The 25,224-nt window shown below is 50.0% G+C and overlaps 1 protein-coding gene and 1 long non-coding RNA gene across 2 annotated transcripts; both read left to right on the plus strand.

Annotated features, from left to right (window-relative positions):
* The first annotated feature begins 1,621 nt into the window (after positions 1-1,621).
* On the plus strand, positions 1,622-3,000 carry LOC120666593. The gene is made up of 2 exons (XM_039946466.1): positions 1,622-2,070; positions 2,229-3,000. The coding sequence occupies exons 1-2, from the start codon at positions 1,981-1,983 to the stop codon at positions 2,727-2,729; spliced, it is 591 nt and encodes a 196-aa protein (XP_039802400.1). The 5' UTR covers positions 1,622-1,980; the 3' UTR covers positions 2,730-3,000.
* A 7,822-nt stretch (positions 3,001-10,822) lies between these two features.
* On the plus strand, positions 10,823-12,665 carry LOC120666594. The gene is made up of 3 exons (XR_005671794.1): positions 10,823-11,277; positions 11,391-12,285; positions 12,370-12,665. It is a non-coding gene; the product is annotated as an uncharacterized LOC120666594 (long non-coding RNA).
* The last annotated feature ends 12,559 nt before the right edge of the window (positions 12,666-25,224 follow it).

The raw sequence follows: 25,224 nt of genomic DNA on the forward strand, positions 1-25,224 counted from the left end.
TCAAAAGCGACGCCTCCACAAAGGGTGCGACGCCGGTGGCGCCGTCGTCGCTCGTCCAGAACTGGACAGAGTTTTCACCCGAGACCCACAAGCAACATGGTAGAGGAGCTCACCACAATGATGCACCCAGCGGGGAAAGCGACGCACCATGACGCCGCCACCATTGCCACCAACAGAAGCTGTCGGTGAAGGCTTTCGCCCGGTTCACCCCAAACCTGCTGCACAACCCACTTCCCCGCCGCCTCCGCAACGTCACTGCCGGAAGGAGGCCTGACGTAGCCCAAAGCGCCACCACGACACCAGAAGCATGCCTCCGTGCTAGAGACGCCAAGCACAGACCACCCGGCTCCACCACCAAGATGACGCCGACCCAGCAGTACCATCGTGGAGAGAGGGAAAGGAGCCCCGCCGTAGCCGCAGCCATACGCCAGCCCCGGCCAAGCCGCAGCCTGCCCCTGCCGGCCGCAGTCAGCCCCAGCCAGCCGCCGCCGCCGCCGCCGCCGCGTCGCCGGCGAGCAACCTTGAGGCGGCACTGGCGGCCGCGCCCGCCCGGAACCACCGAAGAAGAAGGAAGAGGCCTCGCCACCGCCTTCGCTGCGGGCCGCGCGCGGAATGCCGGCAGCCCGCTCAGACGGCGGCGCGGCGGGAGGAGGCAAGAGGAGAGAGGCGGCGGCTAGGGTTTGGAGGTCCGCTCGGTCGCCCGCGCGGGCGGGGGGAGGGGTGTGGACGCGAGCGGGGGGCCAAAAGGAGCCAGCGCTTAACACACAGTCAACTGACCCGGAGAACCATGCATGAGAAATTTGGGTGATGAAGCAACTGCAATAGGAAATCAACCTTAGCATTGTTGCAGACATGCATGTGTGAACCTTCCTGGCAAAGGGACCTCTGTAAGACTGCAAATATCTGAATCCATCCAACAGCCTTTGCTGCATTCTGAACCTACTTGGTTCTCCTGCAACCCACACAACCTTCAGATTGTTTGCTTTAATTTTCAGAAGGCACCCAGCAGCAGTGAGACAGGAACTGCCATTGGACCCCCTTATCCTCTCCCCAAGATATGTGCCTTGTTGGATTCATCCATTTGGATAGATGCACCCAATTATCCATGCAACATTGCAAATGTGCAGACGTGCATCATCAGTGCCTTCCTGTGGTGGCAATAATGCAGGTACTTGCTACACACAAACACTTGCACTGAATGAGAGGAGCCTCATTGCTCATCCATCATCAGGGTCATGTGCCCCCTCCCCCTTTGCTTGTTTTCAGTGAAAAGCTGACAGCTCCATCTTACTAGGATTTTGTTAGTTACTTGCACACATAAGAACCAGCACTAAACAACTGCCCAAAGCAATGTACCTGGTACGTATGTGTGCAATGATCATGTAGTACACTGCATCACACAAATACTAAAGTGTGTGCACTGTTTGAAATGCACTCCTCTCCGCTCCTCCTGCCTTGCAGTTGCAGTACCAGCTGCAAGCTGCAGCCTGCAGCTGCTTTGGTTCCATGCATGCATGTGGGCCCCATGCATGGCGCGCGGGGCCCCACGCGTGCATGGGCGACGAAGTAGAAGAAGATTAAACTAGGCTCCTGCAGGACCTGTCTGCTCTGGGAGGGGCACTCCATGCATGCTTCAGTGACAGTGTAAGCCATTGGCAGCAGCTGGACCTCTTCTCCTGCTGTTGCTTGTCATGCCAAAAGCCAAAAGGGAGGTGAGGCATCAGGCATGGGAAATTTTATCCCTCCCCTAGTGTCTAGCGAGGGAAAGGCCGGCGCCCCGTGGCCATGGGGCGTTGGAAGCAGTGTTTATAAATCCCCTCCCCCCTGCCACTACCACTCCACAGTTTCAGAACCACCACCGCAACGGCAACTGCATAGTCGAGGTCGAGCAATTTCGTGTTTCAGAAGGCCGGCCGGGCACTGAGTAGTGAGTTCTATTGGGGACCAGGGACGAGCTCGAGCAAGAACAGTGAGGAGAGGATGATGATGGACAGGCAGGTTGTGAGGCAATGCGACATGGAGGTCATGAAGATGGCCATGCTCAAGCACGAAGAGACCTTCAGGCAGCAGGTAAACGATCGAGGCGCACTCCATCTCTTCTTCCAGCTCGTTGTTTCTGTTGTTAGTTCTCGTCGGCGAATTCTTAATTTCGTACTGCAAATGAAGTGTATGAACTGCTATTATACTGATCGTCCATCACCTGCTTGTTTTTGCAATCTGATCATCAGGTCCACGAGCTGCACCGCCTGTACCGGATCCAGAGGCAGCTGATGAGCGACCTGACCAGAGACGAGCTGGTGGTCACCCGGCGGCGCAGCAAGCAGCCGCGGCGCGCGCTGAACCTGCAGCTGCCCGCCGACGAGTACATCGTCAGCGCCGACGAGGACGACGAAGCCGCCGGCGCGGAGCTAGAGCTGACGCTCGCCGTCGGCGGGCGCGGCAAGAACAACAACAGGAGGAGGCAAGAGCAGCACGACAGCCCCGGCGGCGGCGGCGGCGGCTCCTCCCCGTTCGGGTCCGACGACTGCTTCGGCGCGAGCCTCCTATCGTCGTCGCCGTCCTCGGCCGAGTACTACTCCGATGAGGCGCCGGCGGCAGCGGTGTTCCATGCGCCGCCGACGCCACCGTGCCAGAGGGCGATGGCGTTCGACCTCGGCGACGGGATGATGAGGCAGCAGGCGCCGTGGCTGACGCAGTGCCAGCAGTATCTCAGCCTCAGGATGACATGAACATCAGAACATGCAGAGAAGCTCACCATCCGTATCCATCACATTGTACCAGTGTGTTGTGTTGTAGAAGAAGCAGTAGCCGCTAGTTTTTTTTTCTTCCTTTTCCTTTTTTTTTTGTGCTTGCTACTATGCCCTAGGTGGCCAATGGAGTCTGGGAAGAAGGGTACGGCTGTGTCCTAGTATACTCCTATCCCTGATCCAAAAAAATGTTAATTGATCATGACTAATGAGTGCATCCTGATTGGTTAATGTTCAGATTAGTGTTGATTCAGGAGTAATAGTGCCACCTGTTCCAGAACCAGAATCTTTTTGTTCCATATTTCCATTCATGGTTGCAGAGGTTTTGCTGTAAAAAGTAGTAATAATCAGGCAGTGAAAACTGAAAAAGGGAGAGGAACTGCAGCTACCAGAAAGCATCTAGTACATGTAAAAGTGAGTGCTCCAAGTAGCTAGTGTAAAGGGGAACAATTTTTACAGTGAAAAGTTGACAGTTGATGGCCAATAGATGTGGTGCTCAAATTAGCCTGGAATTGTGGGTATATTTTGAGTTAATAGGGATCATATTTAGCGAAGGAGTCATCTCTGATGATTGATGTCCTGCGGGAGCAGAGGAGCTTCATTGGTGTGTGTCAAAAGTAAAGGCGAGGATTGTAAAAGAGAAATTTACAAGAGGGCCACTGGATGTTCTTCCAGTGTCAGGACCCAAGGTGTCAAGATCAACAATATACAGGCAAAGTTCGGGGAATGGAATATTTGACTTATCATCGTATCATACCATATGCAAAAAGAAGCCTAAACGATAAAAAAAAAGAGAAAATATTTAGTAAAGAAATAGTAAAGAGGCCATGTGGATACTAGCATATATAAATGCTTTTCTTGAATGATCGTGCCATGATTAGCAAGACATTTCAAAATTATGGACAAGCGAAAAAATGGTGGCGGTCCTCATTTGATTAACCTCTATTTTACGCCAAATGCAAAACAAAACAACAGTAAACTGAGAAAAAAATTGAGAAAACCTACAGCTTTGAGGAGATATTTTTAAGCATACAACCGAACACCGGAACCTTTTTTTTTGAAACGATCACCAGAACTTTGTACCCCACCACTAAATTATACTTCTTCTGTCCCAAATTATTAGTCGTTCTATGCACCCAGATATATATATTATATCTAGATCCATAGCTGTGACATCCCGAAAAATTTTACCAAAAAACCACTCGCTAAATTATTTTCAAAATTATTTTCATCGTAGAGCTCAGTAACCCTAAACCCTAATATGAATTTTTCCGCCGTCCCAAACCCTGAGTTCATTTAACGTTCATTCATTTCTTTTCCGCCGACCGTTCCCTCCCACTTTTTCCTCGCCGCTGTCCCACCCTGCGCCGCTCGGCCGCCTGTCGGCCACGCGCGCGACCGCTCGCCGCGGTCGGCGCCGACGCATCTCTTCCTTTCTCTCTTTTCCCCTATCTCCTTTTCTTTTTCTTTTTTTCTTTTCCCTTTTTCCCATTTTCTTTTCTTTTCTCCAATTTTCTTTTCCTTTCCCTCTCTCTCCTTCCTCCCTCTCCCCTTCTCTACCGCGCGCTGCAGAGCAGCCGCTCACGCCGCGCTCGCCCCGGCCGCTCCCGGCCCGGCCCTCACGTGCGCGCCTCCCCTCCCTGCCGCGCGCACCCGAGCCCCTGATCCCTGCCCGCGCGCGCTCACCCTCGGCCGCCTCCACGCGCCCACGCACGCGACCCGCGCACGTGCTCCACGCGGGCCGCGACGCCGCCGCGCCGCTCGCCGCGCACCGCCGCTGCCAGGCCGGTCCGTCGCCTCCCTCCCGCCACGAACACGCACACACACTTCACGCGGCTGTGCCGCGACGCACGCGCACCCGCACCGCCTCGGCCCCTCTGCCCGCGCTCGCCGACGCCGCAGCACGCACGTGCACTGCTCGCCCTGCCATCACCGCCGACCGCACGAGCGCACAGCGCCCGGCCCTCCCACGTGCACCCGCCGCGAAGCCCGCCGTCGAGCTACACAGCGCGCTTGCCTGTGCCATCACGTCGCCGCTATGCTGCATCGCCGCTCGCGCCGCCGTGTCGCGACGCCATTAACGTGCCCGCACCGCCCGCCGAGCTGCCACCGGCGCACCCCACCCTCCACCGCCTCACTTGCTCTATAAATGGGCTCCCGCGCTGCTCCCCCCACAAGCTCCACCGCCTTCCCAAGCTCCCCTCCCTAGGCCACAGCACAACCGCCGTAGCCATCTTCGCCCGCCGCCGCCTGCTAGCGTCACCCAGCCGCCTCGCTCCGCCCCGGCACGAGGTGAGGCCGGGGATCGAATCACCCTCCCCTCCCCTCTCTTTTCCCCTTGATCCGGGCCGCCATCGAGCCTTGGGCTGCCGGAATCAGCCGGCGCAGAGGCCTCCTCCCCTCCCCTGTTCCCTGTCGACGGGAGGAGGAAGAAGGGGCAAATTTGCCCCTAGGCCCTCCCCTTCCCTCCTATTCCATTAAGAGCCCCCCCTCTTTATTACCTTTCCAAATAAACCCCCCATTCTTGTAAAACAAGCCCTTCATCTATACAAAATAATTATAACTAGATCCTACCTATTTTCTAAAATAGCCCTCATAAATCCTAGAATCCTGATCAAACCCCTGCCTTCTCAAGAATAATTGCAAATAGGCCCCTGGACTCTGATTTAACCCCTAAACCTTTATATAACCTGTCATTTCATGCGCCAAACGACCACGGATCTACCTAAAACTTTACCACGCCTCTCATGACATAGTTTTGTCCATGCCATTAGGAAACCGCCCGAAAATATTACTCCGAACTCCATATCTTAATTATTTTCGATTCGAGCTCAACGATAAAACTTTTATTTTTCTTGATTGTGTGTTTGTTTGTATGCGTCGTAGACCACGGTGTGAACGAAGGAGAGCCCGTTGATGAGCAGTACTGCGAGCCAGCGAACGAGGACCAGTTCCGCGACCCCGAACCCGAAGGACATTGCTTCGATCAGGATCTCCCCGAAGGCTTTGAAGACGGCAAGTTCAATCCCATCCTTTGATGCATGCTTTTGTCCCAGATTTTTATAAACACAAACTATTGGCCTGTCTTATAAAATTGCATATGTTTTGCCTGTTGAAAACACGGTTGGATAGCCACCCCTTGATTTGTTATAATCATTCCTTGACCACCTAGATTAATGTCTGAATGTGTTTTGTTTGGACGTTAATCGCTGCTAGAACGCTTAGGATCTTATACACAATACAACTTGTTTTTATAAAGAAAAGGTGTGTGTGTGTGTGGGAAGGGATAAAAGTGGAATTTTCGAAAGATGAGTTTAGACGGGATGGATGGCATTTCTGTGTGATTTGCCCATTGGTGTGCTTGTGCCTGTGTGGCAGAGCAAGGAAGGGAGATATCTATCTTGTCACCACTAAGGACCGAGTTGGTGTGTCATCTCACCTAACTCCACTATCGTGCAAACCACTCGACCATTGTATGGGCAACGGCTTAGCATAAACCCCACTAGTTAGTCTGATAGGCATCAGGAGAGCTGAGAGCAATGGGTGATCAAGGAGAAGGGATTAGCTCTGTGTGACTTATGCCCCGGTTAAAACCTCTGTGATAGGTCAATGACCCCTTGGTGCATCCCGTGATGGCTAGTCAGGTCTAGCTAAGGTGTGTAATGGCTTTGTTGGGATCTGCACCGATATTAAGGTGATCGAGTTGCGGTACCCCGCTTGTGGGTAAAGTTGCACACCTCTGCAGAGTCAAGAATCTATTCGAATAGCCGTGCCCACGGTACTGGGCGAGTTACGGTGTGGTCACATAACTAGTGTTTATTGTGGGACGGGTTGGCGTGAGTTGTTTTGGAAATGTGTCCGGCAGTTGTGCCGTGTGCTACGGCGGATGAGGAGTCCGGTAGCAGTCTAAAACTTGGATCATGTGTGGATTAACCCTTCGTGTTACTCGGTACAAGAAAACTAGTTTTGAAATTGCTTGCTTTCAAATGAACCCTTGCATAAAATATTGTTTTCCGCAAAAGTAAACCTTAACCTTATCCTTGAATTACCCTGTGCATTATACTCTGTTTATTCCCCCTCCGTGGGTGTGATTGGACTTGCTGAGTACGTTTGTACTCACCCCATTCTAAATTTTTACAGAGGAAGACCCCGACTTCATTCCAGAGGATGTTGAGTAGGTACCGTCCTACACCCAGCCTTGCCTGTGGATTAGGGTCACCCGCAGGAGTTACCGCATGGCGCAAGACTCTGATGACCTCCTTTTTATGTTTAATATTGTTGTGTGGGTGTGGGTTGTAATCCTCGCGATAGTGGCGCTTCTCTGCTCACTACCGCGTAGAGTTGTACGGTAATGAACCATCTGATGTAATAAATGTGTCATCAGCCTCCTGGGACTAATGTTTGTACACATTTAAGTCTTCTCTCATGAGGGGACGCTCAAAATTCATGTATCAAGAAAATCAAAAGGACTAATAATTTGGTACGGATGGAGTATTCTAGAAACGCTAGGCAAAAGAAATTAAAGAAGTTCATGAATCGTCTGGAGTGTGAATAGAGGTATGTAGTTCCTCTGCACTACTGCATATTTTTTATTTTATTTTTCGTGATCGACATTTTAAAGCTAAGCGACTGCTTGGTTCCTTGCTGGAGTGAATTTGAAGTTGAAGAGCCGAGAAGAAGGCAGGAGGCCGGGGAGTAGTGTCCGAAGAAACCTCATGCGATCCTTGCTGCTTCAGCCTGTCGGCACCGTCAGCCAAACGTGGACGGCCGACCAAAGTAAAACTGAATCAACAAGAGCCAATTGAGATAACAGAGCATCCAGATTTGAACTTGGAGCGAAATCATCAGTGACGGATTGACGGCAGCCAGCAGCAGCTAGGTATAGACATGCATATAGCAGGGGTGCCAGGTGCGGTGTCCTGGAAAATGACGGCCAAATAAATGGAATAGCAGCGTCGCAGGTGGTGGCTAGGCTAGCTAGTGCATGCTGTCTTTCCTGCTTTATATCAGGATAATTGTCCTTGGAATAATCGAAGCGACTGTTGCCCGCTTCGACAGCAGGCCGGGTTCAAGATTTGCGGCTTTGGACCGGAGGATCGGATCTTGGGCGACGCCATCTCCGTCGATCGGATCCATGTGTCTGCTCGCATGATCATCGGCTGAAGCACATACAGGAGGCAGGCTGGCGATCAGTGATGTACATTGGGCAAGCAATTATATATCTGACGACGACGTGATGTGACGGCATCTTAATCTCATCACCTTTCCGTCGTCTTTGCCACCCATGATTGCGATCGATGATGCATAGGTTGTGAGTGCAGGACGGCCTACTGGAGAACAAATGCTTCTGACGAACAAGAGAAGGCTGAAGGTTCTTCGATCAGCAGGACTAAGGACTTGCCCTAAAGCACACACAAAAAAAAAATCAGCAGAAATTGTAAGTGCTGAATCTTCGGGCCATTTCAGCCCAGATAGTGGGCCGGGACCTGCAGAGCGAAGCGAAACAAGGCCCAGCTCTGTGTTGGTCTGATGCAACTCCGATGGTTTATGCAGAATGAAAATTAAATTATTCCTTACAAAATGGGCCTTTGTAGTCCTAATCGGCATCAACATAAAAGTTGAACGTTAGAACGTTTCCTTTGTTTCTGTTACAAATTACAATGTAGAGGCAAATGCACCATGCATGTTTGAAAAACATAAATCTTCAGTCACTGTTGGAGAATGACGTGTTAGTGCCGGTCACATGACGTGTTAGTGCCGGTCCCTGTGACCGGCACTAAATAGCCACTGTCACGTTAGTGCCGGCTACTGTCACCGGCTGTCACCGGCACCAACGTGCGCTGCCATGCCATGCCACGCCCACCCAGACATCCACTTTAGTGCCGGCTGGTATTACTAGCCGACACTAAATGTTTTTATTTTTTTTCCTTTTGTTTTTATACAAATTGCTGTGGGTATTTATGTTGTATTAGGACCGTATTACAGACTTATTAGGACCGTATTAGTACCGTATTGCACACTAATATTAGGACCGCATCACACTAATATAATATTATATATATATATAATATGTACATACATATAGAGTTCATATATGGAGTTCATACGTATTAGTAACTTAGCCGGCACTAACTTGCCCCGTGCCAAGTTAGTGCCGGCTAGTATCTCTAGCCGGCACTAACAGACTTCTGACCGTTGTGGGTTAGATGTTGACCATTGGGGGATGGCACGTTAGTACCGGCTGGGGTTTATAGCCGGCACTAACATGCCCGCGGGTTACTGTTTAGGCACGTTAGTGCCGGCCCCTAGTTGATCGGCACTAACATGCTGGTACCAATGTATATTTCTCCAGTAGTGAGTCAAACAACTGTGACCAATGAAAAAGGGGCTAGCATGCATGCATTACATAATCCTCTACCAACTAAACTAAATCCCTAATTTTTTAATCTAACTTGCACTATAATTGATTGATTTAACAAGGTTTTGCAAGGAATAATATAATCAAACCCCGTGCCTCTAGCATCCATACATATGTTCTATCTACACGCTGTTCAACTTCAACACCGGCGGCCATGGGACGATCTCGCACCGGTACATCACCGCCCCCCGTGTCCGCCGCCGCCAGCTCCACCACCTGCATGGTCTCTAGGTCGACGGAGATCAACCACTCCCACGTCGTCTCTAGAATTCCGGGCGATAGGGTGACGTACCCCGGGCCCCTGGTCACGATCTCCAGTGGCCGCTGGCCGAAGAATTCCTCCTTGTACCCTGGCAGGCCACGGGTGGCCTCCCGCAGCGAGAGGCTCTTCTCCAGCGCCCACTCGCCGCCGTCGAGCTTCGCGTACACTTTCATGGTCTCGTCGAACACGGTGAAGATGCGTGGCTCGCCGTCGCGGCCATCTATGGCATAGAAGGAGTGTGTCCACATGACGAGGTCGAAGTCGTCGTCGTCGTTCTCCTCCGAGGGCGGCGGGAACACGGCGTGGGAGAACTCGCCGGAGCTGCGGTCGAGGGCGACCAGGTTCCGGCCTCGGACGTAGAAGTACTGAACCCCCGGCGTGGCCCAGGTCGTGCATGTCTGCGAGATCTTGGTTGATGGCGTCGTCCGGCCGGCGAGCTTCAAGTTAGGCGGCCGGGGGATCCTCTTGTATCTCCGCGTCGCGGGCTCGCAGACGACACAGTCCGGGTAGATGCCATCGTAACGTTGGCCGCTTGCCATGCGGTACAGCAGGAGGAGGCTGCCGCGGCTGTCGAGGACGGCCCAAGTGGGAGGGCAGTCGTCGCCGTCTTCGTCGCCGGGGAGGAAGTCGAGGGAGGAGAAGTGGGCCAAGTGGCGGGCAGCAATCGGCGAGAACGCGGCGGCGCCGGCGGGGACAAACGACCGGCGGTCCTTTAATCTTGGCACGAAGGAGGAGAGCAGATTCGAGTCCGTTTCATATAATATGCCGTTGAAGTAGTCGACGGCGACGAGGCTGGGCGCGTGGGCGGAGCGGTAGCGGCGGAGGAAGCCGGCGTCGGGCGATGATGCCGTGCCATCTCTTGGATGTGGAGGCGGCGCGGACGAGGTAGACTGGCGAGTCGATCCGCTCGAGGATGAGGAGGAGGGCGTCGTCGATCACGTCCATGACTCGCCTTGATTTGCGTGCTTAGCAACAAGCATCAAATAAAACTTTGTTTACGTGTATATGTACTGTGCTTATATATTTAAATAAAGTTTTAGTGCTCCAGCTCTGAACATGCAGAGACTCCAGTACGTGTCCATATATAATTGGTAGCCTGGCAGACATCGAGTCACGGATATAAGTTTGAACTTGGTATAGGATCGGATGATGCTGGGCTAAAAACGTTATGGGAAAAAAGCGTTTCTGCCCCTATTTCAAAGCGTAATTGTGATTTTGCCCCTTCTTTTTAAACTTTATGATTTTACACCTGCGATTTTGAAACGAAGTTGCCGTTTACCCCTATTTTGCAACTCCGTTAGTGTTTCTTGGATTAAACGGTAGAAAAAAAACACACATAGAGGCAAAAGACTGAAATGCCCTTACCTTATCTCCATTCACCAGCCCCCTTCCTGTCACCCTCCCTGGCCCAACCTCCTCCACAGTCCCCATCGCCCTCCATGGCCCCGACCTAGGGTTCCTTGCGGCGCCCTCCCAGCCCCCTGTGGACACCGGACACCCTGCGCGGCGCCATGCAGATCCCCTGCCGGCTCCCTTCGTGACCCTCCTCTGCGGACTCCCTGCGTCACCCTCCTTCGGCGGCCACGCGCAGCGTCTTCCTCCCCTACGCACGGCAGGGAGGCGTGCGCGGACTCCAGGCGGGCGGGCTCCTCCAGCGCGGCAGGGAGGGGCGCAGGCGCAGGCGTGCAGCAGGGTGGGGCGCAGGGGCGCCGCAGGCAGGGGCGCGGCCCCTCCAGCGCGCAGACCACCCCTCTCGCCCCACTCCGGCCCCAGGGAACGTCGCGTCCCTCGATAGCTCTTTAGACGTCAACCACCATGGAAGAACAGTCAACCACCATGGAAGAACAGAGGTATACTTTCCTCAATTTCTGATATATGTGTTCATGAGATGGAAGAAACGGACAACGATTAGTAGATGTGTTAACTTTCCCCTAAATTTTTTATTCTCTGCTGTGATTTGTAGGGTGAATCACAGAGAATTGAAACTTGTTGTTAGAGTGCGCTCATTTTTCAGTTTGCCTGACAATGGTCCAAAATTATGGTGGCAAGGTAGAACTTTGCCAACCAAGATTGTTGACATAAATAGCTTTGGGCTGATACAGCTAGTTGATTTCATTGCTGAGCACTGCTTGTGGGGTTCTAAACAATACATGACTTTGTGGCGTGATTTGGAGAATTACTCTATGGAGATAAAATCTGATGAAAATTTGTTAGAGTGGTGTCTATTGAATGTAGAGAAGGGATTAGTATGCATCAATACTCAAGTAAATGATTTTCTCTGGCCACTACAATTTTCACCAACAAAGCAAAGGTGGTTGCTAGAGTGGTTGATTTGTTGATGGGGGATCCTAAAATGAAACCGTCGGTGTTGAGGGACAAATTGAAGAAACAATACTCGGTGGATGTGCCATATGACAGAGTTGTTAGAGGGAAGTTCAGAGCTCTAGACATGATATATGGTAAATGGTCTGAAAGTTATGAGATGTTGCCAACTTATCAAGCTGAACTTCTGAGATCATTACCTGGTAGTGTCGTGGAGCTAGAAACTGAAGAACACAATGGTGATGTGTGTTTTATGAGGTTCTTTGTTGCTCTTAAACCATGGAAGGGAAGGGGAAGGGGAAGAGGAAGGGGAAGGGGAATGGATCAAGAAGAGGACAATAATGAGACAGTGTATGTGATTCATGGCTGCTGTTCGTTACTATTTTCCAAGCAAAATTTCAGTGTTGCCACGTAAATTAACTTGCTATTACTCTCTACTTGTGAAGTGCAAGTGATACAGGAAGGGAAAGGGGAAGTGGAAGTGGAAGTGGAAGGGGAAGAGGAAGAGGTCCAGCAGAGGCCAACAATGAGACAAAGTAAGACAATCCACCATTGCCTCTGTTCACTACATATTTTAGTAACTTTACTAACATAATTCTGCTCTCTTTTTTCATATAAAGCACAACTGCATTAGGAAGGGGAACATGAAGGAGTGGAAGAGGAGCAACTTCAGGGAGGCTTGCAACTTTGTTGGGTTTCAATGCTTGATATGTAGCTCACTACTAGTTGCTTAGGAAACCCACTACTTTTGTTAGACATGTCATTTAGACCTATGTGTTGGTGTTTGAGATGTTCTCTGGCCCTCTATGTTGTCATCAAATATGGTACTAAGATGGCATGTTATATGGATTTGGTTTGATGTACTTAATGCAATATTTGTCAAATTAGTTTGTTGTGTGATATTTAATTTTGTTTACATGAATTGTCTGTTGAAATACTATCGAAATTTTCTACAATTCCTGTACTCAAAATGTTAATTTGTTGATCTATTACAGGGGTACAAACACAATTACCATAAGAAACAGAGGTAAAAACGCATGGACAAAGTTGTCAATTTGTCCAAAAGTTAACACCGTTACCTGGCCTTAACAAACTAGTGGTAAACTCAGCCTTCGTTTTGATATCGTAGGGGTAAAATCATAAAGTTAAAAAAATAAGAGTAAAATCACCGTTTCGTTGCAAAACAGGAGTAGAAACGCTTTTGCCTCAAACGTTATTATTATCGATGGTCATAAGGCATGCAGCTTATCTGGATTATGGTCCGAACCGAACACGAGGCATGCCTGTTTTACCCGGCCGCTCCTCCAGCACTCGTGCCGGCCCAGTTAACAGCGGGCCTAATAGCCGCAATCAACCTCTAGGTCCTCAATTCCGCAAATACTCAGGAGTTACTTGTGCGGGTGCGTGCGGATCTATCGCACAAATGCCCGCACGCGCAGCCTGCTCGATGGTTGGTGGTTCGCTGGTCCACAGGTTGGGCTAAAGATCCACTGGTGGGTTTAACGCTTAGTGTTTTTTTTCCGGAAGTTGCAATGATTTTTTTTTCATTTTGTTTCAAACGAATAATTTGTTTTAGTGGAATACTTTTTCGGTTTTAAGGGTAGAATCAGATACAACTGAAGAAATTTTATTTTTTTATGAAACTTTTCTTTTGAACAGAACAATTTGTTCCAATTGAATAATCTTATTATTACTAATTGGAGGCCCATTTGAAACATCCACATGAAGCCACTTAGGATTCTAGGTGGACACTCTAAAAAATAGAAGAATCCTATAAATTCTGACAAAAATTAGAAACATTCAGCCATCAATCCAATAACTCTAATTATAATAACCATCAGAATATCTTTCCTAATAAATTACCCACCTCTGCAATTATAAAAATAGATTAAAATAACCCCTAAACATATATCTAAATTACCACATTTGCCATTATAAAAAAAAATCTAGAGTAACTCCCTAATCTTTGTGTAAATTACCCACCTATGCCATTATAAAAATAATACAAATACCCCTAAATTTTCATATAAATTATCCAATTATGTCATTATTATTACAAGTTAAATTACTCCTGAATCTGAATTTAAATTATATAATTATAATAAAATATTAAAGTGCACTAATACAGAATTCTAAATTACTATTTCTATCATTATTAATATATTATTTATATAAAAATACTACCCACGATATATGTCACCATATATTCATGTATGATGGAAGAGATAAGAATATCAATTCACAAACAAATAGTTCAACTAAATATATCGAATATATATGGAGGTGTGATGCAAAATGAAATCTATTATAACTAGATAATAAAAAATATATATTTTAGAGTATGTGTTAGAATATTTAATAGATGAAAAAAGGCGTGACATAGATAATTATAATTGTTAAATTTATTTTTATATTAATTCTAATTAGCCAGTGCGGGAGCACAGGTTGATAGACTAGTTATATTCCAATCAGAAGAAGAAGTTATGGACTGGCAGCCTAAGAATAATTCATGGTGCAGCTGGCCTGCGCCCTTCTACGATGGAACTGCTCGGGGTCATGCGAGTGACCCCGAACAGCTAGCGCCCATGCGGAGGTCTCTCGAACTCTCTCGCACAGCTACAGTTGGGAGAGAGGCGGAAAGGCGATTTGGTCGCCTCCGGCAGAGGTGGCGGTCTCTTCCGCCTCCGATGGTCTATGTGTCGTTGGGAGGGGGCGGAGACCGCCGGTCTCTTGCCGGTGGGTGGAGGTTGTAGGGTATTAGGTCCTAGTATATCTAGGGTTAGGTTTCCGGGCTTCGCCGACGAGGTGGTGGCGGCGGCGATGCTGCGACGGAATAAGTTCTCTCGGGCTCTTCCTCGCCCCGGTGGTGCTTCTCTCCGGCGCCATCGGCGAGCTCATGGAGGTAGTGCTCCCGCTGTGGAGCTCATGTACAGGAGATCTTCACCGTCGCCTCGTCGACCCGTGAGGGAGGTGAGTTCGATTGGCTTTTGGTTCGTGGGTACAGGGGCAGCTTGGGTTCTCGCTGTGGTCTGGAGGATGGAGCTGCAGATCCAGTTTTCCTGTGGCGGCTCCGGTCATCGCCGGTGGATCTGCCTCCAGGATCTCCGGAGCTCGGGGCGTGTCCTCGGGCGATGGATGTGCAGCGCTAGCTTCAGCTCTCCACAACGACGGGTGTCTACTGCGGCTCTTCAAAGCTTCATTGCGATGGAGTTCCGGCTGATCTGGGGTTGGAGGCAAACGTGCTGGATGTTCGTCGGAGGTGCAGACGACGACGGAATCTGACGTCCAAAGGTTCTAGGGGCTTCTTTGTAATTGTACTTTTTTACAAGGGGCTTTGTGCAAGTAGTCTGGTGGTATAGTTGTCCTCCGTATTCTACCAGAATGTACCTGTAAGCGTTCTCGTCTTTGTACGGTATCTTTATGGTTAATACAGGTACGTTTTATCAAGAAAAGCTAGCGCCCATGCAGCGGTGCGGACAACGAGCTCGCCCAGGGGCGCAGGGGCGGAGGTGCCCGATGAAACAGAAGCTTCTGCTCCGGAGCAGGTGGAGCTGCGGCGTGGTCGTCTCGTACGTTCCAAAGACGGGCGAGCGGCGTTGCAGGTACGTCTTCCGCTCGGCCTGCCATGGAGCGGTGGCGGCGCCATTGCTGGGGCCACTGGAGCAGGAGACGCGCCATCCGAGCAGAAGACGTACCTGCAGCTCGCCTTCCCCAGGAATCAGATTGGAAACAAGCGGCGGGATCCGAGCAGGGGAAGGCGAGCTGGCGCGTTGCATGGGCTTAAAGGTCCAGAAAGAAGCCCAATGACAATTGTGGGCCGTGGCGAGGCTGCGCGCGCGGCTGCCTCGACGGTGTAGCCCGGAATCAAACGGAGATTGCTTCGACGTCGTTCCCCTCCCCCCCTCCCTCTCCTCTTTGAATTGGGAAACCCCGGCGGACAGCTTCTTCCCCGTCAGCTGCGTCACGACCGACAGGTGCTCACGCGCTCATGCTGATGGGTTCAGACCATCCAGGGCTGAAGTCTGAAGAGGTCTTCTGCCCTCCATGACCACCTCACAGGAAGACGGCAAAATTAAAGGTGGATTACCAACAATGTGCCGATGGTTCTGAAGATGTGGGGCTTCTCCCACGGCTCCGCCAGCAGCTCCAACCGAAGCTGTGCCAAACGGTCGCACAGGCGGAGTGCTCCAAGGAGGTGTGCTGGGAGAGGTGGAGCACTTTTACAGAGTGCTCCGGTGGAGCCGGTGGAGCCACAAAACGTAGTTTCACCGGCTCCGGCTCCGACTCCCTAGCAAACAGCCCCTTGCTGCCATCCACCTCAATAAAAAATCATCATTATTTTTCCTAGGTATCAATTAAACCATATTTTACGTCATTTTAATTATTGGGAACATAAACACAACTCGGAAGCAGTGTGTGGAACAACCAGAACGGCAGAGCCAAAAACAAACATAACACTCAAACAGCCTGAATGTTGACTGGGTATTACATCTGAAAGCAAACTGAATAAAAGACAAGAAGATTGAGTCGATCACGTCTCCCAGATTGGAACGTGAAGAGCCTTTAGGCTAATTTGCTTTACTCTCGTGACACTTTTGTACGCTTTGTTTTTTAAATAAAGCGGAAGAGCCTTTAGGCTAATTTGCTTTACTCTCGTGACACTGGAGACCTTTTCTCTAAAAAAAAGATAGGAATGTCGGTACCCTGCAACTGGGGTACCCACTCCTATTGTGCCAAGACTCGCGTAGTTATCCGTAACTACGCCCTAAGAGCTGAGCAGCCGGACCCCTGTGGGCCGACTCCATCTCACCGAACCAACGGTCCCGGACCCGCTTCCCGCTCGGGGACGGGTCCGATGTCACCACGTGTCCCAGAGGTGGAAATGCTCAGCACCTGTGGCCGCGGACCTGGACCCCCACAGGTGGGTCCGGGACCTCCACAGGTGGGTCCGGAACCTCCACGTGCCATCCGGACTCCCACTGATGGGTCTGGGACCTCCATGTGCCTATCCGGACCCCGTGAGCTCTCGGCTCAGCTAGCTGCTCGGGAGGGGTCCGGAGCCGCCATGTGTCACGCAGACGCGGGCTCGGGCGCAAGCCTTCCGCTGGAAGCTCCCTCACCCATCCGCATTAAGTGCGAGTGGTTGAGGTGTGCTCTGCTGCCGCTGGGCACGGGGCAGCTTTTGTCAGTCCACACTGTGGATCGCCAGTTACCGAGGCGGCTCGTCAGTTACCAAGGCAAGCATTAAAGACTCAGCGCCGCGCGCATGGGCGACGAGTCATGATGACCAGCTACTGACTGGAGCAACAGTGCACGCTATTACAGTGGACTGAGTCAGTAGTTCGGCGCTTCATCATGACCTCGACGCGCGGCTGCAGAGGCTAGACTCTACTCCGACAGGACAGCTCAAGGCCATACCCAGTCGGAAGGTACGCATGGAGGCCGACAACGAAGATATCCGGATCTATAGCATTTAAGGCTCCGCTGTGTACAATATCAAATATATCGCCGGGCCCACCTGTCGGGGCCCCGCTCAGTGTACGTGCTCTCCTTGGACATATAAAAGAGAGAGCACGCCCGCGAGACACGAGGTTCACACAGACACGAGGCCAAGCGAAGCCAGACACAACACAAGCTCTGATTCACTCCGAACAATCCCGTTCTCAACCTCTGAGAGCACAAGCAATACAACATACAGTGGACGTAGGGTATTACGCTCCGGCGGCCCGAACCATTCTAAACCTGCTGTGTTCATCGCATTCTTGCATCTAGATTGGACTAATCCTAGCTAACCCCCGAGTACTCACCATCTGGGTTTAGGCGGGTGCACTACGCCACCCGGCTGTGGGTTTGCACACCACGACAAGGAAGATTGCACAAATGCTAATCCGCATCTCTTTATTGAGCTACTATCTCAAGAATATGCTCTGTATAGGTATGTACAGAAGAATAACATCAGTGTACAGCCAAGCAGAACTGTCTGGGAGCTTCAGAACAATCACAAGCCCATGCATTGCATTACCCTGCATACTTCTACACTGTTTCGCAACCAAGGAGTAACTTAAGATCCTTGCCTTCACCATCCAGCAAAATTTATTGCTCAGGGAAATGCCGGTATAAAAATCTCTTCACTATCTACAGACTACAGCAGATGAAATGGAGTTCTTTCATTTCCTGACTACATGCATCGCGGTGTCAAACTTCAAGATAGTGTACCATGTGTGTACCGTGAGGGCCAAGGGTTTTCTCTACCGGCCGAGAAATTCCGAAATCTCCCGTCTACTAGTGGGGCCTAGTATTTTGCTGGTGCCGCTCAAAATTTTCGGCATGTTGAAATTGTGCGCGCTAAAAATTGGGCCCAAAATGTTGTGCGAGTCCGCCAAGCAATTGGAACCCAATAAAAACCCAATCCTAAGCCTAAAATCCCAATTCAGGCCTTATTTAGTTAGCTTCAAAATTCCAAAACTTTATAAGATTCCCCATCACATCGAATCTTTGAACACATGCATGAAGTGTTAAATGTAGCTAAACAAAATAACTAATTATACAGTTTAATTATAATTTGCGAGACGAATTTTTTTAGCCTAAATAATTCATAGTGGGATAATTTATCAAATACAAACCAAAGTACTATAGTGCTTTACCAATTCACTTTTATACATCTGGAACAAGACCTCATTCACTCCTACAGGACCAGCCTCCGCCGCCGCCACTAGTACGGTCGTACCTAGCAAGCACACGCATCAGCCAACCCCGCTCGTCGCGCCACGCCAGAGCCGTGCGCGCAGACACGACGTCTGCTCTGCGTGCGCCAGGCGCCCAGCTGCATGTGCCCTGCCCGGTGCGCGCCGGCAGCCAGCATCGGCCATCGGGTGCGGAGGCGGCGCCTGCCCTGCACGCGCCAGCAACCAGAGTCCGGCGCATAAGGCAGGCTCCCGTGTCCCCGTTTGGGAGGGCTCCAGCAGCGGCTCCACGAGCGGCTCCAAGCGAAGCCCTCCCAAATAGTAGTTTTGTAATCGGCTTCACGTGTGAAGCCACTCCTGGAGCCATCGGCGGCTTATATAGGCAAGGTGAAGCCATAAAATCGTGGCTCCACGCGGCTCCGCGGAGCTCCTACCGTCACTGGACCACCTTGCCCTCGCTGGGGCCCGGGAGCAGCGGCGTGGGCAGACGCCAGGAGCCAGCGGCGCGGACAGAGGCCGGCCTCTTCGGCGGCGCGGACGGAGGCCGGTGGCGGCGACGAGGCGCAGCGAGATGAGGGAGGGGGCGCGGGCCGCCGGCGGCTACGGGGAGGAGGAGGTGCAGCGAGGCGGGGCGGAGGAGGCGCTGCGAGACGAGGGAGGGGGTGCGGGCCGCCGCCGGCCGCGGGGAGGAGGAGGTGCGGGCCGCCGACGCTCTGGGAGGAGGAGGAGGAGGAGCAGGCCGCCGCCGCTTGAAGGAGAAGGCCAAGCGGAGGAGGCGGCGACGGGTTGGGAAGTCCCGAGGAAGGAGACGTGCGACCGGATAAGAGGAGAGGAGGAAAAAAGAAAAGGGAAAGAAAAAAGAAAGGAGAAGAGAAAAAAAAGAAAAGGAAAAAAAGAAGAAAAAAAAAGAAAAGGGCAATTTAGATTTTTTACAACATCAATCTAACAAGTGAAGCTATTTTGCCAAATATTTTCTAAAACGGCTCCAGCTCCACCAGAGAAGCCGCTCCATCTGAGGAGCCGGAGCCGGAGCTGTTTTTGGAGGAGCCGGAGCCCTGCCAAACAGGCCCTCATTCACGTATGCAGGAAGTCAGCCCCGTACTCCTCCGTCCATCCTCAAGGTTTGACACATCATCCTTAAGCTCAATTCATTTTGTTTGGCTCCTGATTACTGAAGGAGGTAGGGGTCCTTTGTAGGATTTTAGTGGGCTGCTGAGATCCGAGAGTGAGCTACTATGCTATTGTTCATTCTTGCCTCCTCGTCTGCAGGTGCGTGATTTTTAGTTTAAAATAATTATTCATAGAGAGGTGGTGAATCTTTAGATATTCTTGCTTGCCCGTAAATTTTGAGATATTCTTGACTTCTTGTGTTCTATGGCTATGCTGCTAGTTACCACAATGGCTGGTGATGGAGCTCGTCCTTCGGCTAGTGCCAAAGGCTTGACACGGCGTCAGGCAGTGGCATCGGGCTTGACTTGGCACTAGTAGCAAAGGTAGCACTGCTGGCCGTAGGAGCACGGCAACGACAGACAACCCTGAGGTGGTTTGTGAAGATGGTAATTCTTGGATGTTTGATTTTTACTTGAATGCTGCACGTGCATGTATATTTGTATGCATAGTTTTTTTTAATCATCTTCACTACTATAAAAAAAATTATAGAAGCGGATGAAATAGTATTTCTAAGGACGGACGCCGCACCCGCATTTACTTTCCGCTGCTAAAAATCACAATATACAGGGGTGATGGGTTACCCGTTCCTGAAAATGTATTTCCAAGGACGGGTGACCCCATCACCCGTCCCTAGAAATCGAGTCGGGACAGCCGCCGCCCGTGGCCGCTGCCGCGCGCCCCCGGGCCCGCGCCCGCTGCCGCGCGCCCCCGGGCCCGCGCCCGCTGCCGGAGCCGTCCTGTGGCCACTGCCGATGCCGAAGACGTGCGCCTCTGCGGCCACTGCAGAAGCCGTCCCGTGCGCCGCCGAAGCCGCCGCACGAGTCACCGCGCCGCGCGCGGCCCGTGGCCGCTGCCGCGCGCGGCCGCGGCCGCTGCGCTGCCGAAGTCGAAGCCGTGCGCCACCGAAGCCGCTGCTTTGGCGTCGGTGAGACTGCCGGATGCCAAGCAGCCAAGCAGGTGCAGGAACTCGAGCCGCCGGCAGTGTCCGCGAACGCGAGGTCGACGGCAAGCCAGAACGCGACGCGTCGGGCTGCTCCTCGGGTTGCGGCTTCTGATGCTCGACGGTGACATGTCGTCTGCGAACACGAAGATGCATCTACGTAACGAGCAGAGGAAGACAAGGACCCTGACTCCTGTCCTGCTGGTCTTCAGTTGCTGCATTCTTCAGAGTTTTCGCGGACCCCGCAGGCCGCCGCCGCGCCGCGACTCGCCTGCCGGCCGCGGGGGCCCGGACCCAGCAGGCTGCCGCCGCGCCGAGACTCGCCCGCCGGCCGGGGGGGGCGGGACCCGGCAGGATGCCGCCGTGCCGCGCCTCGCCGGCCGCGGGAGGCCGGACCGGAAGGCCGCCGCCGCGCTGCGACTCGCTTGCCGGCCGCCGGAGGCCGGATCCGGCCGGCCGCCGCACCCGCGGCTCCACCTTGTTGGCCGCTGGAAGAAAGTGCGTAGGAGATAAGGAGGAGAGAGATTGAGGACAAGACTATCTCCAATCATTCCCCCTCTCCAACTCCTCCCAAATATACTATTTACTATATTTTATTATCTCCTTCCAAAAGATTCCTCTCCCTATAACTCCTACTCTCCAATCATTCCCCCATATCTATTTCCCCTATATACTATCACTCATTAACTAACTATTTATTTATCGTTTTTGAATTTAAAAAAATCATACAGTATTTGTACTGTCATAATACGCAATATCATCATGTTACGGGGCTCAAACGATATTAATATCGCGAAGAAATGGTGTGATTAGAATATAGGGGGAGTTGGAACTCATTCTATATATATAGGGGGAGTTTCAACTCCCCCCTATATAGGGGGAGCTTTGGGGGGAACCGTTGGATCGCCAACTCCCCCCAAAGCACCCCAACTCGGCTAAGAAGGAAGAGTGAAGGAGAGATGAAGGAAGAGTGGAGAGATATAGAAACGCGTAGGGGTGCTGCAGCTAGCAATTTTTTAACCTGTCCCGCCTGCTGGTTTCGAACTTTTACAGAGGCGGGTGATGGGGTGACCGCCCTTAAAAATAACTCATTTTTAGGAATGGGTAATGGGCTGACCCGCCCCTAAAAATATATTTTCAGGGGCGGGTCATCAGCTACAGTACCACAGTCCTTTTGTAGGGGCGGGTTACATTTAGATCCGTTCCTGGAAAAAAATCGAGGTGTTGCTACAAATCGTTTTTGTAGTAGTGCTTGTATGCAAATCGCAAGCTGTTGACACTCCTTAGAGCCCCAATTTACGTACCACAAGCGCACGGATCGTGGTAGCTTTTCCTTTAGAGTACGCCCCCAAGGTTTATCAATCCGTGGATCGGAAGCGAACCGACTAGGGTTTACCATCTAACCTATCGAACATATCATAAACATGAAGCGAAGATTGCATATAAACTGAACACTTGATAGATATGAATGAAGCATAAGTGTTCATCACACCCACAACCATAGATGAGATAACTCAACCAAGGAGCTAGAGCCTATCGTCTCTAGGTACAGTTCTAATAAAAAGGTGATCAAAACATAGATTGCATCTCAACTAAAGGTACACAAAATCATCTCTCAGAAAGGCGTCTCGCAAGCGGCCTACTTTCCCAAGGTCACCGGTGCGAGGTGCGTGTCGACGCCTAAGGTTTCCCAAAGCTTTACCCCAAACGCCCACCAAGTGCTCTTACTCGAAGCTCCTCCTCTTGGTGGCCGCGTAACGACACCCATGGTACTCGCCATCGATCCTATTCCACATCATGTCGTCGCTAGAATTTTTCCCTCCGCCATGCTGTCACCACACCGGGTTAATCAACCAACTAGCTAAAACACGCTACCTCAACGTATCCGCAAGATATAGACTAATCACCACGAATAGATCTAATCTTACTATGAACATATGGATGCATCACATATGAAAAAGAAAGCATGCATTGAAGTAGACCAAAGTCGAGACAACTAGAATAAAGAGTAGATTGATATCACCATCGTGTGTGTACATACCCCGACGAATGTTGGGGGTGACTCCCGAACTCCACCATGGCACAACCTCACAGGGAGGCCATGGCGGCTAGGGGTGGCCTAAGCCATCTCCTAGGTACCCTCGAAGACTTGCGGCGGCCGTTCGCCTCTCTCCGGTCTTGGCCCTAGGTTTTCGTCGAGTTCTGGGTGGATTGATTCCCCGAGTTGAATAAGGCGCGAGCTATTTATAAGCCGAGGAAGCCACCAGTCGAAGGGGAGGCCGAACCGCCTCGTAAACGGGCTAGGCCGGCCGGCTCATGGGCCTAGGCCGGCCGGCCTACCCTCTTTCGGGCCTGCCTCGGTCTCATCTTTCGTGTGTAGACTCCTTATATCTTCTAGAGTTTATGTCCTTCACGATTGCACCCCTTTGGACGTCGTTATCTTGGAGATATCTTCGAGTAAAGGATAGAATAGGGAATCCTTCCTTAAATCTTCATTTGCTTTGCCTAATCCCGAAGTATCTTAATCTCATCTTTCGTGGGCTTGGTCCTTTGGGCTCTCTTGGAGGATGGATGTGCATGAATGGGCTTCGAATCAACATGGGTTTTGGTCCTTCCTTTGGGCTTTGGCCTTCGTCTTTCTCCGTGTTAGCGCTCGATCACGGGCCTCGTCGTTTCATGCTCCAAAATAGGCCAAAAACCTGCTAAAACGAAGTTTCTCCAAAATATATGTGCAAATGTGAAAATGACCAATAATTAGGCCGGGGTTATGACGGTTAGTGATTTTGATATTAAATTCATGCCATTATCAAGGATAAACAAGGGATAAAATGGGTACTTAAGGAGCGCCAACATCCCCCCATGCTTAAACCTTGATCGTCCTCGAGTAAGTCCAGGAGCTTTGCTTATAAAGAAATCAGCGTTGCCCCTCAATGTCCTCTCTGCACTTAGTCATACATAACAAAACATATTGCTCTCTCAAGTATTTAGCATTTAAGTTCATGTTGTGACCGGCTACTTTTTCATTATGTAAGATAGACTAGTAATTAAAGAACAAGCCACAATAATAAATAAATACAATGCTCTCAAATTTAAGCGAACTTCAAACATTTACCTTGTTTTATCGTGAAGAGTTTTCAAAAGAATGCATATCAAACATAAGTGAGGTTCTCTTGCAAAAGATCATGGAAATACTCATCTCATCAAGTCTTTCAAGTCTACATTAGATTGTTTTCAACCTATTCTACTCATATATAAAAGTGGAAGGCTTATGTGGAGCTTGGTAGGTAAAAACAATCCTAGCAAAACATTATATCTGAAATATTATCAAATTAAGAGAGAGATCTATTGGATTTACTGAGACTTGTCAAAAAGGCCATTGGAAAATAATGTTGGAGAGGGAGAAAGATGAAAGACACACATTTAGATAGGTGGACATGTGCAAGTGGCAAATGGATGATCCCGAGACACAAATGAAGTTCTCGTTATCAGATTGCACATGGTTGGAAGATTTGAGTATGGAATAGTTCTTCAAAGTAACTTGGAAAATTAATTAAGCCAAAAAGAACTAAGGAGCATTTTATTCTTCTCTTTTTTTCTTTCATTTTTCTTTTCTCCTCTTTTTTTCATTTTTCTATTTTTCTATTTTTCTTTCTTTTTGCTCCTTAGAACTTTTGATAACATAGAATACTTATCCAGCCATCCTCCCATGCTTGAACGAATGCTCGTCCTCGAGTATGAATAGTAGGAGAACCAACTAGCTAGTGTAAGTATCTCAAATTCACCTTCTTCTTCGTAGAACCTCTTGAATCTCCGGAGAGCCTTGTCTCCCAAAACTTTTCTTTATATGGTGCCCTTGATTCTTTTGATTCCGTCAAAATGATAATCCATACTCAAATTGGGTTGTGGTCAAGGAGGTAATCACAAAAAGATATTTTTGGTTTAGGCTGGATATCCAGCGAGGTTTGTAAAATTCCCGAAGTAGAAACTCACAATGCATGGATAAATAGGCTAGCAAAAAGAAGGTTACACAAAAAAAACGGAATGACCAGCTTCTTAGTCTCGTACCAAAGAAATCAATCTTAATCCAACTCATCAAAATATAAGTTTGCAATTTAAAGGTTTCATCATGAAAGAATATGTATGTATAGGCTTTGGTAGGTAGAACTTTGCAAGAGATTCATAAATGTAGATAGCATAGGAATTAAGTTTTCAAATTAAACAACACAAGGTGTAAGGTCATTGGTAGATTTAAATCAAAGAGCAACATAGAATATGTGGGTCTAGAATTTAGTCATTTAACCTCCATAAATAAAAGAGCCGGTATTTTAATCATTTTAATTCCATTTAATTGAGAGCAAATGGTCAAGTCATATACAACATAGCATAGGTAAAACAAAGCAGCAACTTTCATCACTTTTTCATAAGCAAGATCATATAAGAATATCATCGTGGTGGGCTCAAGGTGATGGTGGTTATCATTCATTGAAAACAAAAACAAATCTAGGTTGTACTCCTAGTAGCCATGTTATTATATGGAGAGATATACAAAAGTTGCATCTATGGTTGAAGGCATATATGTACAAGCATTAGAAAAAGAGAGAGTTGAGGAAGAATTACCGTCCTTCTCGATGCTCGTAATGAAGTGTAGCGCGGCGTCCCCCATACTTAAGCATTGTGCTAAG

The sequence above is a fragment of the Panicum virgatum genome, chromosome 3N (genome assembly GCF_016808335.1).
Source record: "Panicum virgatum strain AP13 chromosome 3N, P.virgatum_v5, whole genome shotgun sequence".
In the NCBI taxonomy this organism is placed as follows: Eukaryota; Viridiplantae; Streptophyta; class Magnoliopsida; order Poales; family Poaceae; genus Panicum; species Panicum virgatum.

Coding starts and splice junctions, on each gene's coding strand:
- LOC120666593 (XM_039946466.1), top strand. CDS start 1,981: ATGATGATGGACAGGCAGGTTGTGAGGCAATGCGACATGGAGGTCATG. Junction 2,071..2,228: donor AAGAGACCTTCAGGCAGCAG/GTAAACGATCGA, acceptor TCTGATCATCAG/GTCCACGAGCTGCACCGCCT.